Raw genomic sequence first — 13,132 nt, forward strand, 5'->3', positions numbered from 1 at the left:
AGAATGTGTGCCCTTTTGGTAGCTGTTTCTGAAAGTAATAGGTTAACAGTGCTATTACTCTACATACACAGCGTAGAAGTGAGTGGACAGGGTCTAGCACAGGGAGAGGGTATTTGGATAACAGAGCACACCCTATGGGGCAGATTTACTAAAGGGTGAAGTGACTAACGCTAGCGTAGATTCGCCAACATTATATAATTTTGTTACTTCACCAATTTAATTCAATCACTAGTCTGTATAAGTACAGCTTTTACAACGAAAAGCCCCCCCAAAAAAGCAGATAATGAGAGGGCTATTTAAAAAAATTAAGTAATATAAAATCACCCCCTTAAAATCCAGAAGAAAATAAGCACTGCTTATGTACAGTAGTAATTATTTCAGTATGATACCAAAAGCATAATACAGAATGTATGTAGTATGGAACCTGTTATCCACTAAGCTCATTTTTTGTTTTGGGGGGGGAGAAGGAGTTGGATTAATCGTTTTGGTAATTAACATCTCCGTAATTTAAGTCTACTACAACATAATTTAAACATTCATGAAACCCAAAAGGACTGTTTGTTTGCCTCCAATAAGGATTCATGATATCCTATTTGGGATCAATTACAAGATACTGTTTTTTTTAAGAAAAATAAATAATTTGTATACATTTAAAATTATTTGATTAAAATGGATTTTTTGGGAGTTTATGGATAATGGATTCCATACCTGTACATGTTTCTTGTTTAGTATTCTGGACATTTGTGTTTAACAGCCCCTAGAGCAAACAAAAACATAGTGTGTTCATTCCAAAGGGGCATTTAGTTGAAATCCTGCTTTTATTTCTTTAGTGTATAGGGCCTAATAACTAATTAGAACTAATAATAGGTTGAGAAGAAAGTGATAGTTTAGCTTGAAACATAGTTTTAATACTTTATATTGGGAACCATTGTTGCAGTTTAGACCCCTTACAGGCCGTAAACGAAACATGAAAACATTAAATAATAGTATAGAAAGTCTGGATCACAATTAGAAATTCAGAAAATGTTAAACTACATGTCTAATCACCCACAGCCAGTTCCCAGCTTTAACTGAGAGGAATAAGGCACGTTGACTGTGATTGGACTTCTAACAATATATATTTTCAAAGCTTCCGTGTGTTTAAATTCCAGTTAATAGATTTTTCCTGTGCTGTGATTAATTAAATGTCTACAAATAAATACGTAGGAGGGAGATTTATGTAAACTAGTGTGGGAAGCAAAAATAAGCTTCTGATATAGCTCAGCATATTGCAAGTAATTCATATGTTATGCTTTTAGCAAGTAGTTAAGGCGCTCTGGATGTAAACAGCCAGAGCGCTTCTGCAAATGTGACTAATAAAATATATTTAAAATGCTTCATAAATACGAATTCTGTGGCCTTTCTTGGCATAAGAGAAAGCTTTTCTTCTTTCCACTTATGCTACTTCATGTTATTTTAGATATCCATACTTCAAAAAGTAAAATGCAACAATCATTTTTTGATGTTTTATTTTTCAATCAGACTGATATATTGGCAATTTTGCAAACAGGCGAGCATGCGTTTATTTAGGACTGTGATCAGCATAGACGGGTTTGTGATATTATTGGGTCAGCAATTTAACGCTATCTTAAGATTCTTTAAATATTTATAAGCCCAAAACAGACAGGACCAGAGATGTGGAACTTCTCTTTGCTGGATAGGATGAGACACCCACCAGTTAGAGCTGAGCACAATTATAGTCAATTCTGCCCATTCAGAACAGCTATGGGGCAATACGTTTTGGTTTCCTCTTTAAATCTAGGACAGACTGCTTCTGGTCTGCAATTGATAGCAAACTGATACATTTACCATATAGCAGAAACCCTAGGGCCAACCTAATTTAGTGTGATTATTACAATTACCCATAGCCATATTGTCAGATGGTCTAATATCAATGGAAGAGGTCAAGTCAAAAAGTTGCAGACTCATGAGAATGGTGCATGAGAATATCCTGATCTAATTAGCATTTTCAAGAGCTCACCACAGTAAAAATCCGCCAATCTATTCATTCCGATAGGATTTTTAGAGGTGTTTTTATTCATGGGTAAAAGTTAAAGTAAAAGTAAAGTAAAAGTTCACCATTTTATAAATAATCTCTCGAAAGATTTCTTTAACTGGGACGGGTTTCAATAAAAATATCTTTCATGCACGCTTTATTCTTCAAGTTCTGTTTTGTGCGTGAACATCTCCCTCTTTTTTAAAAAAAATCTCACCATGCTTTATATTAGCTCACTGCTTAATTCTATTTTAATATGACCGGTTTAATAATGAGATGCCTGGCTCTTCCCTACAGTGATTCACTGACTAAGAGGGAGAATGAACTCTATGCGGAAAACTTACAGTAAATCACACCATTACTTAAAATAAGGTCCTTCCAGCAAGAAGAAAAATAATACGCACTCTAATAGGCAAAGAAACAAAATGATCTTTTTACCACTACACTAGTTTTTGTTTCATGATCATTTCTCTTTCGCAGCAAAATTCAATGACCTCTAAAGTATTGACTTGAATCAAATCTATATTTGAATAGATTTCCATAGTCAATTGCCCTTGAAATGCTTAAAGAATATTACTAATCATAATATATACTATAGCGATAGAATAAAATGGAACATTAATAAACGTTAAAACCAAATCACAACATATTGGATTATTTTGTTAAGATAGCATTATTATTCAATATCAGTCCTAAAGAATACATATTTCAATATGCAAAGAGTAACACAAGAAAGCTACAATTTCTATAGCAGACATAATAAATGAGTTAAAACAAGTTTTTCTGCTGTTCTAGAGCCCAGCTGCCTGTATGTGAGAGTCAAAGGGCTGCACTAAAGACAATCAAATAGCACTGAGGGGAAGTAGGACTCAATTTTCTAAGAAATTTATGTTCAAACACTGGCTTGTGTCGCCTTTCTTTTTAGAGGCCATTTGGTGATACAATGAGCATGTATTGATGTGGAAAGGCAACGTAAATGATAACAAGAAAAATAAAATAAGTGCATAAGTGAAACTGTCCATAACTCTGTATATCGACGATGTTCAACACATATTAGATGAATGATACTGCATGTGCGTTTTTCAGCAAGTAGGAAGCTACAACGTTCCCCTGTACCGTGACTTGCTAAAAACGATATGCATCATTAAATACTCTAGATTCAGTCAAGACTTGAAATGACAGCAATAAAGATCACCATACAAACACAAGGAAAGGAACTGAAAAGACCTCAAAAGGATTTTAAGGAAAACAAAACCCATATATGTAGGTTATAGGTGATCTTCTTGTCCCAGTGCTTTAAAAATACCCCTTTTTAAAAGATTTATGTGGGAATGTAATATAATTCATTCAAGGGAAAAATATAGGCAATGTAAATATTTCTCCTTTGAGCCTATTTAATATTATTTTTTTGAGCCAGTGAACATATTTAGTAGCTTATCTACTGGAAATACTATCAATGATTGACAATGCTCCTATAGATCCTAAGTGCAAAGGGCAAGTGAACACAGTTCTACGGCTCAGCCACATCTAATGCACATTGTTGCTAGGGGTTTAATGTTTCTCAATGCATTTTAATATTAAGCACACAGGGGGCAGTATATGACACATCTGAAATAAAGGGCCTTAAAGTGACATGAGCTTAAGTATTTTGACAAAATGTGCTACTAGCACCTCAGTTTTTGTAAAATATATTTATAGGGGTCACACAGGCTGAATTTGAGCACTGACAATTCTTTTGTGTATGCAAAAAAAGGCCTGAATATTGTTTTTAGCTGCTGGCCAACTCCAGAAAGTAGTCTAGCTAACACTCCCGAGTTGTCTCTTTGTATTGTGAAACTACTATTGTTTCTAGTTTGTCACAGTGTGCAGGGTATGTAATATAACTATAAGTATTTTAAGTATTGTAACACAAACTAAGGCTTGGGATTTTGTATCAGGAAGCCCCAGCTCTGATATGTTCAATGCTGCCATCTCTGGAGATGAATTCAATTGCAAACATGGCGGCTATATACTCATGCTCCTTGTGTACATGGTTCCCGAGAGAAGACAACATCGTGGGCTATCACTTTCATTTGTGGACATCTGAGCTGGGGATGCCTGATGAATCTGGGGCACTGGAGGCTATAGAAGCATAATTATTTTTTTTAAATGTTTTTTTCATGATTACATCCCATAATCACATCTGTTGAATCACTGCATTAGTTATATTTAAGCCCCCTACTTGAGCCTTTGAATTTTCGGTGTCTGATCTAAATTAAATGCTGTGATGCAACAATACCTGTTTAAAAATGTGCCAGGCAATAAGTCAGGACAGAAGTGTACCTGCATAGACAGACAACTGATACTCATAGCAACACATTTTTACCTTAGGTGTATACATCTTAGTCCAGTGCTCAGTCGTAAAATGTGATCAGAACTTTAATTGCAAATAAAGCTTAGCAGCTCAAAGGCCAAGTCGTGGCACATTTAACTGGTCCTTTTGCATACAAGGTTGGCCGTATTACATGTATCTCTTCAAATGATCAGTGTGATAACGTGGCAGAAGTGCTACTTTGTGCATTTAGGGGTCAGTTAAGAACCTTTTAAAACTATGGTATTCATCGGTTAAACTGAGGATCACTGCAAGTTTATTTATCCCCAAATAGAAATATTATATGTAAAGGTTTGTTTCTCCTTGAAATGAAAAACAAAAGTAATAAATGTATTGATGATTTCTCTTTTTGATGATTTAACTAACATTTTTTTCTTCCATATTAACAATACAATTTTTTTTTACAGTTGGCTAATTTTTCCCATTTAGTTAAAGCTTCATTTTCCCATGTACAGTAGTTTAATTCAGGCCAAAATATGTTTTACACTTTTTCCGTGCTTTCATTTTTTTAATTAAAAATGTGTTTCCCTGTTTAATAAAGCATTTCCTTGTTTTCCCTTAGGGTTCTTTAGCCAAAAGTGCTCTTAAATATCTAACACTATTATACCTGATGGGTTAATCGTAGCAAGTTTTCAAAACTTCTACCAAAATCTTGATTTGAATTTTTGTGTTTTATACATGCTGGGATTTTTTTTTTTTTCGTATCTAAAATTCTCACTGGCCCCTTAAGGCATGAGAAAAATGGCAAAAAAACACATTTCATACTCATGTAACACACATAGTTAGTAAGGTAATTTAGATACAATTCGACTAAAAGTCATATACGTAATGGAGAGAAGGGGTAATGGAGAAAAAAGGCTGCTTACTGTGCCAAAAACAGTATTAATCACCAGTGGAGCAGCTCAATCCATTAGACAGGGGGGTGTGTTTATATTTAATCATAATTCTGTACAATCCCTCTCTATTAATCCAGATATTAAAACAAATAAAAAATAATTAAAATGAGCACACAGCAATATCTCAATAGTATATTCTTTTCAACAATTAAAGTCTCAAAATATTAACATCTCTATTGTATATATGTACAACTTTGCATTCATGCAACGTGCATAAAAATCAGCACCTTTCATTTATTACTATCAGTAATAGTTGCAGTAAACAAGAAAAAACACTACGGAATACGAAGTATATAGTGATGGACGAATCTGATCAGTTTCGCTTTGGCGAACATCCACAGCGAAAATTTCTAGGACAAATTTATATTTGACAAACTACCATTTTTTGCAACCATTGGCATCTTTGGTAGTCATTTTTGTGGAGAAACTTGGTGAAAAATTTCGCTCATCACTATATCTGACCCACGCAATATATTCAAATCTATCTCCTAACAATTGATTACATTTACTTTCATTTTCAGGCTTCTTTAGTGCCTATCTGACTTAAAAGCTCTAACAATTATGGAAGAGGAATAAAGCCTTTCATTCTGTCAGTCTTTGCTTATGTGTCCCACCCTTGATCCAGTTGAATCTGAATCAAATATATTTGCCTTTTATTTTGGTAAAATAGCTTATGGCTGTTGTAGTATTCTTCTTCTTCTGGGTAACTGCCAGTCACAAAGAACATTCCGCCCGGGCTTGCCCTCCAAATCCAAAATAAAGTTATATAGGTATGATGTGTCATGTAACCTTCACTAACACTTGATTCATGGTCAAGGCTACTCTAGAAGTAAGTGCTCTTTAGGATCTTGCATATAGCGGCACAGTTCTCAAAGGTCTAAATCTTTACAGCCAACTCCTATCTACTTTATTGAATTGAGAGAAGCTATAACCCCTCTCAGGAACAGTATGCAGGTCGTTTATTCACTTTTTGGAAATAAACTGCAATAATAAAGTCAAGATTCTGGCCAACCAATGTGATCCTAGATACTACATAGAGGTTTCACAGCACCACACCGAGATGTTTTCTCTCACTGCAAAGAACCTCAGTAGAACATATATTCCCGACAGTATCAGGCATCATAACAATTCTTGTGCTGATCTAAAGAGATCACAGAAAATGTATGCTCTTATGAGAACTGTAAAAGAATATATAGAGGTAACAAATTCACTTTAAAGTCTGTTCTTGCAAGGCCAGCATATATATATATATATATATATATATATATATATATATATATATATATACACTCTCCAGATTGCCAAACCTGCATTGCAGAGAGTAGTAATGATATAGGTGATCCTTCCCTATAACTTGTAATCGTATATTAAATGAAGAATTAGTATCTCAATTTGCATCTTTTGTAAAAAAAAAAAAAAGCAGACCATCACCATCCTAGGAATAATTAACTGGTATCCCTGGTTCATAAATGGCAAATTATTGCTAAAGAATGAGACTGTAGCGCATATTACCATTGGCATTTAAATAAATAGTGATTTCTTTCTGGAAATAGCAGAGGGAGAAAAAGTTATTATATGCTTTAAGTTGCTAATTACACTGTACAATGGAAGTCACTAAATGAGAATGTTGTGGTTAAATGAATGCTATGCATGAGTAGAAAACTTAAGACTTTTGTGGTTTTAAAGATGTGTGCAACACAAACATCAAATGTTAAAAATTACAGCAAACAGTTTAGGTACTTGGCCTCTGGAAACAACAGGCTTGACTATATTACTTTTAAGTTCACATGGAAAAGAATCTATTTTCCAAATGTATCTTACATCTCTATCAAGCTTATTCTCAAATACAACTTATTTTACCTCATTCCTACAAAAAAAATGTATATAGAAATAAACGCTGATATAATAGGTCAATATAAATAGACTTTGGCATAATACTTAGATCAGCTGTAGAATGCATTCTTTTATCTCAGACTCCTCCAAGCTGAAATTATACTGTAGGTCAATATCAATAGACTTTGGCATAATCATCCAGGTTTTATCAAAAGCTGAGTATATACTGCATCAGCGATTGAGTTTTAAACCAAGGGTAAAATAATCTAGAAGGAAAAATACCTCTGATCAAATAATTTATAAAAATAATGCATATAAAACCCCAATGAGGGTGATTTTTACATTACTTTTTACTGTCAGAACAAGAAATGTATCCTTCATGGTTCAGCCAAAGTTTTTCTTGCCAATATCATAGTATAAATAGTTGTTCAAGACTGGATTTATCTCCCACTAAGTTGTTCCATTGCCTCTGGTGGCAAATAGATTTTTGAGCACCAGTCAAGAGGAATACCAAGATTCCATTGTGGAAATTGCTTTATAATGTAATTGCCCATTGCTTTGAAGAACACCCTATCCTGTGTTTTCTTAAGGAAAGATGGCCTCCAGTAACAATGGGCAGTCTCTTTTCAGCATCATCTCAACGATCTTTCACACGCTGGTTTCCAGAGAAAGCTCATTTTCCATTGAGTCGTGATCGACCATGTGATAGAGGATAATAACAATCCACTGGATTACACCTTCCTCCTATGCCTGGAGGTCCTGAAGGTCCAGAAGGTCCTTGAGTTCCAGGTGAACCGGGCATACCTGGGATAGAACATATTTTGATATGATATTTTACACAAATATTCCATTCAAAAAGTTATTAACAACCTTTGTTTATATGTCTATTAAAGGGAAGTAAATGACAAACATTTGGGCATGATACTTCAAGTTTTGGTATTCGAAAGCATAATAATGTTATACCAAGTATGAGGGTCTTTAAAAGTTTAAGAATATATAATCCTTGATGAGACCGTGTGGGACATTCACTAAGATTCGTAGTTGCGCCAGGCATAATTTCGCCGCACTTCGCCAGGCGTAGTTTCAACAGCGCTCCGCAAATTCACTAAAAGCCGAAGTTGCGCTCAGGGGTAGTGTAAGGTTGCGAAGTTGCGCTAGCGTTGATTCTCTAATCGAAGTGAAGTTACGCTAGCGATGGTTAATTTGCATACAGCGCCAAATTCAAATTTCAATGGAGGAATATGTAGCAGCACTACAAATGGCTGGGAAACCTTCAAAACATCAAATATAATTCTAATTTTTGCCCTACACATGTGCCCACTCTATAGTTAAGTTGCCATGAGTTAGGAAATGTAGGGGGGAAGGAGGGGAGCCCTAAAAAATGTTTCGATCTTTTTCAGCCTATCACCCATAATATCGAAAAAACGCCAGCGTTTTTTGGGACTTAGAAAATTTTTTAACTTTTTTTGAAGAAATCCCTATCTACTCTATTGTGCTTCGCCTGGTCTGAGGTGGCGAAGGAAGTCTAGTGTAAAAGGTAGCATTCAGTACAATACGCGCGTTAGTGAATTTGCGTAGTTACGTCCATTGCGCAAATTCACCAGGCGTAAGGGTGCAAAGTAACATTAGGGAAGGTACGCCAGCGTCCGTTAGTGAATTTGCGAAGTAACAAAAATGCCCAACGCTAGCGAATTGACGCTAGCGTTAGGCGCTTCGGCGCATAGTAAATTTGCCCCCATATCTCTCTAGATTCCTATTTCAGAGGAAGTTGGAAACACAGTTGTTTACTTAAGGTCAGCCATGGCCTATAAAAGTCTTTCCTTTATTTAAAGGTCCTTTAAAATTATTTTTAGCATGCTATAGAATGTTCTAGTCAGATCAGCTTTTCAAATTAGTCTTCATATTAGTCATGTCCTGAGTTTTATTAGTCATGTATTCTGTGCATGTGTACATTTTCAAATAACAGGGTTGTTCTGTTACAAGTTCATGATCATAAAATTGCCAATTCACCATAGAACATCCAGGTTAATCCTATATGATGGTCTTAACTGTTTACCTCTACTTATGTTTATCTTAAGCTCAAATTTCCCTGCTTGGTTGAATATCTTGGGTTATGTCTCCTGGCCAAAGCATTGATCTCATAGGGATCGCCGAGATCAGTTTCCAGGCATTAGACTGCCATTTAATGAGATCTCTGCTGTATAAAACCTATAAGGAGGGGGAAATATGTGGGACGAGTGCAATTCTGACTGGAGATTAATTTTTTTCAAATCCTGGGTAGGTATGATTGCCTTACGTTGCTATAGTGACCTTGATACAATATTGAAAGATTTACGTTCTCCTTTTTCTATAGGTGATTACAGTAATGTGAAGAAATACATGGGGACAAGTACTACACCTTCATTGGCATATGACATATGATATATTATGTTAAATAATTTTCTTCTTTTTTTTGTTTGTTTATTTTTTCTTTTGGTCTCCTTCTTTTGTTGTATATACATTATTTCTTTATAATTTTTTTTTGGTTTTGTTTAGGAACGATAACCTGTTGAGGTGAGGAAGTTGTCTGTAGCTTATTGTTGGTATTTTGGGATTATTTGTAATTAAAATGAAATGTAAGGTGGAAGGTATTATTTCCTGAAAATACCACCTTTCTTTGAAATTTTTGGGCTTCAGTGACGCTGGAACGCAATTGCGCTCCACAGAACAAGCATCGGTAACTTCCTCATATCTCGACAAGAGTGGGTGGAAGTGACGTCGACAATAGGCGTTACTTGGAACGCATGTGCGTTCCATTTGGATTGCGACGCATTTTTTGTTGTATACACTTCTGGGTTAGGAGCGGATGTGATGTCACACGCCACTTACCATGCGTAGGGAGACTACAGAGGGTAACACAAAGGTATTTAAACCTATTTTCTGGACACATTCGTTCTGCCTTTTATCTCTTTTTGCAATATTCTATGAAATTTGCCCCTGATGAAGACCACGCTAGTGGTCGAAACGCGTAGGGCCAATACTGGGCCATGGGCCAATATTGGGCCATAGCTGAAAATGTAAATGTATTTTCGTAAATGTAATAAAATTTTGCCTTTTTAAATTTGAGTGTGCAGTCCCTATATCTATTTTTGAGTGCAATGGTTAGGAGATCTTTTTCCAAAGAAATGCAACCAAGCAGGGATTGTATATTTCAAGAACTCCATTGCAGCAGTTCACTTAGCTCTACTATAGAAAAAAAAAGATTGACTACCTGTAGGGCCTGCTGGACCAGGACTTCCAGGAAGACCAATGCCAAATTCTCCTCTCTCACCTTTCTGCCCTCTTAATCCTGTCAAGGTAAAGAAGAAATGGCACTGTAAGCACCTGAAATGAAAACAAACTTATACACTACAAGGAAAGAATATTTTATATACAGTATAGCTGAGCCACTGCCACATATTGCTGTCAGTCTAGAGGTTATAGTATGCACTCTGTAATAAAAAGAGGAAATATAAACATTGATCAAACATTAATCAAAGGGGATCTAAACACCAGAAAGTGAATTGATGTAATTGTACTTAATGTTGTCCTTTAAACAGTTGGCTTTCATTATCTATTTTTACTACAAATTAGCAGCGTCTGCGTAACCCTAATTGTCTATGTACTTTCTATGCACTTCCTGGATTCAGTTACCCCTAGATTTTCTGAGAGTTAGCTTAACAAATGCCTGGCATTAGCAGTCTACAAATCTCTCAAATGTGCCCATATCTCCAAAACGAGAATATTAATTTAAAAGGCAAAAATGCTCAGGCAAAAACAAGTGCAAGTTTACATCAATTCATTTTGGGGGGTTTACCAACTGTTCTAAAACAGAGACATCAACTAACCCCATGCCATTCCAGTAAGAAAAAAAAAGAGTTCTAGATTTTAAAGCCTAATTCTTATTCAACCCCGAATTGGGCCTTAAAATATGGTCCCCAGAATGGCCGGAGTGGGTCATATTCATTCTTATGACATGGGGTTGGTTGACGTTAATGCTGAAGCTAATAGTGTTACACGAGAAGCCAGTGTACAATTACAGATATTTTTATAGGCCTTCACTGTAAACATGGACTATGCTTGAAGATATGTGTAACATTTCTTTATAGACCATAGTGCGACTATGGAAAATGTAGCATAACAAAGCACAAACGCAGACTGAAAGATGATAAAAAGCTAATTTAAACATAAATTAAACAGTTCTAGTCAGTTTTCATTACCAGATGTAAAAGAAGGACTTCAGACCTGAATATCTCCTGGCAGTAGCTACTTCTATGTCATTAGTAAATGAAAGGGACAGTTTTATGTCCCAGCTTCCATAGATTTTGTAATACATGCCTTTCACTTTAATCACTGATTCTGCAGCATCTAAGTCATAGAGAGAATCTATTAAGCATTTAATAGTCAACCCATATTTTTCCAAGTTGTCATACAGTATATTTCAAATCTCTCAGCTTCTCAAGTGCTGTAGGCCTAAGTACATACTTAGAACTTCAATCCAGAACTGTGACTGACTTGAAAGAATGACCCGTAGCTGCTTTCATTCAAGTCAGAAGAAGCTGGGAAACTGTTCTTCTCTCTAATAAAGTAGTAATTTTGAAGGCAAGTGCACCCCGAGAATTAGCAATCACAAAGAATGAACTTTTTAATCCCAGTGGCCTTCACATGGTAGTCATTTTGCCCTTAAAAAAGTTCAGAGATTCTGCACACTGTGATTAAGGTCTCCGTATGAAGCCTTCTTCATTTCAACATAAAAAAAGTAAAGTTTCAGGCCTTTGGAGTGCTTGATGAAAATTGAAAGTGAAAGACTGTGAGTGACCATGCGGTTCAGTCAATTCATGTAACTAGAACTAAAATATACTCTGGCAGATTTCTGTCAAGTGAAGCCTGCAGCATTGCAGACTTTATTCCCGGCTTCACAAAACACTGGGAAAGGAGGATGACCTGGCACTAAAGGGCTGAATGCAACATTAATGTCTAAGGCATCTGTACATCTATGCACACTCTACAACACAGAAGCAGATGAGGAAGGCATACCTTATGCAAGCAGGCCGCTATTAATTAAAGCACTAGGGTTAGAGATTAATGAATTTTTGGCAGGCAGATTCATTTCAGTACCTTTAAAGCAATATGCCCATGTTTACATAGAGCAAAGAAGAGATGTCATTTAAAATATAGGTAAAATCAAAAAATGCAGCTCATCCCCATATTGCAATTAAAAGCAGTTGGTGCATGGGAGTGTGGCTTATATATTGAACAAAACTCATTAACCCCGCACACCTACTATATAGCTTTTAGGAAAAAGTCCGATTGAAAGGAAAACGCCTATATTTGGAAAAAAAGAGACACTTTTAGTTACATGGTTTGTACAAAGTATGTATAAGCTGATGCGCCCCGCCAAGGCAGTGTCTATGCATCAGTCCTGACTATGAGAAAAAAGTTTTTTCTTTGGGAGGAGAAAGACCATACCTGCTTATCTCATTATTTGGCATGATCTCTTCCAAAGAAACCATTCTGCTTTTGTGAACATTTTCTTGAACTACAGGACTGAATTTACTGGACATCAGCTTATACATACTTTGTACAAACCATGTAACTAAAAGTGTCTCTTTTTTCCAAATATAGGTGTTTTCCTTTCAATCTGACTTTTTCCTATAAACTGTATTGTAGGTGTGCTGGGTTAATGAGTTTTATTTAAAATATAGGTGTGATAGTTATATGGTCCTTTTATTAGCTGACCGTAGTCCTATGATATGTAATGGTTTTTCCCTTGCATTGAGAGCTGGTGATTTGCAAACTCAGAGTTAAGCACCTGATATTGAAGGTGCATGGGTTTTCATGATAGATGAGAATGAAAAAAGACTGGAGCATTGTAGGAAATAGAGCTTGGGCGGTGCAATACAATATAATACAAGGGTCCTACCTAGATAACATCTCAGCCAACTTTGTTGCTTAGATTTACAGAAGACCTTAGTAGCC

At 35.7% G+C, this 13,132-nt stretch overlaps 1 protein-coding gene across 1 annotated transcript in view; it reads right to left on the reverse strand.

The window, feature by feature from the left end:
* Positions 1–645: 645 nt before the first annotated feature.
* LOC108716928 (collagen alpha-1(XIX) chain) overlaps positions 646–13,132 on the reverse strand; it is a 343,423-nt gene continuing 330,936 nt past the window's right edge. Inside the window, exons 51-52 of the mRNA XM_041563150.1 lie at positions 10,386–10,463; positions 646–7,939 (exon numbers count right to left, since the gene is read on the reverse strand). Coding sequence (XP_041419084.1) covers positions 7,809–7,939; positions 10,386–10,463 — 209 coding nt within the window. The 3' untranslated portion in view covers positions 646–7,808. The remainder of the gene's footprint in view (positions 7,940–10,385; positions 10,464–13,132) is intronic.

The sequence above is a fragment of the Xenopus laevis genome, chromosome 5L, assembly GCF_017654675.1.
Source record: "Xenopus laevis strain J_2021 chromosome 5L, Xenopus_laevis_v10.1, whole genome shotgun sequence".
NCBI lineage: Eukaryota > Metazoa > Chordata > Amphibia > Anura > Pipidae > Xenopus > Xenopus laevis.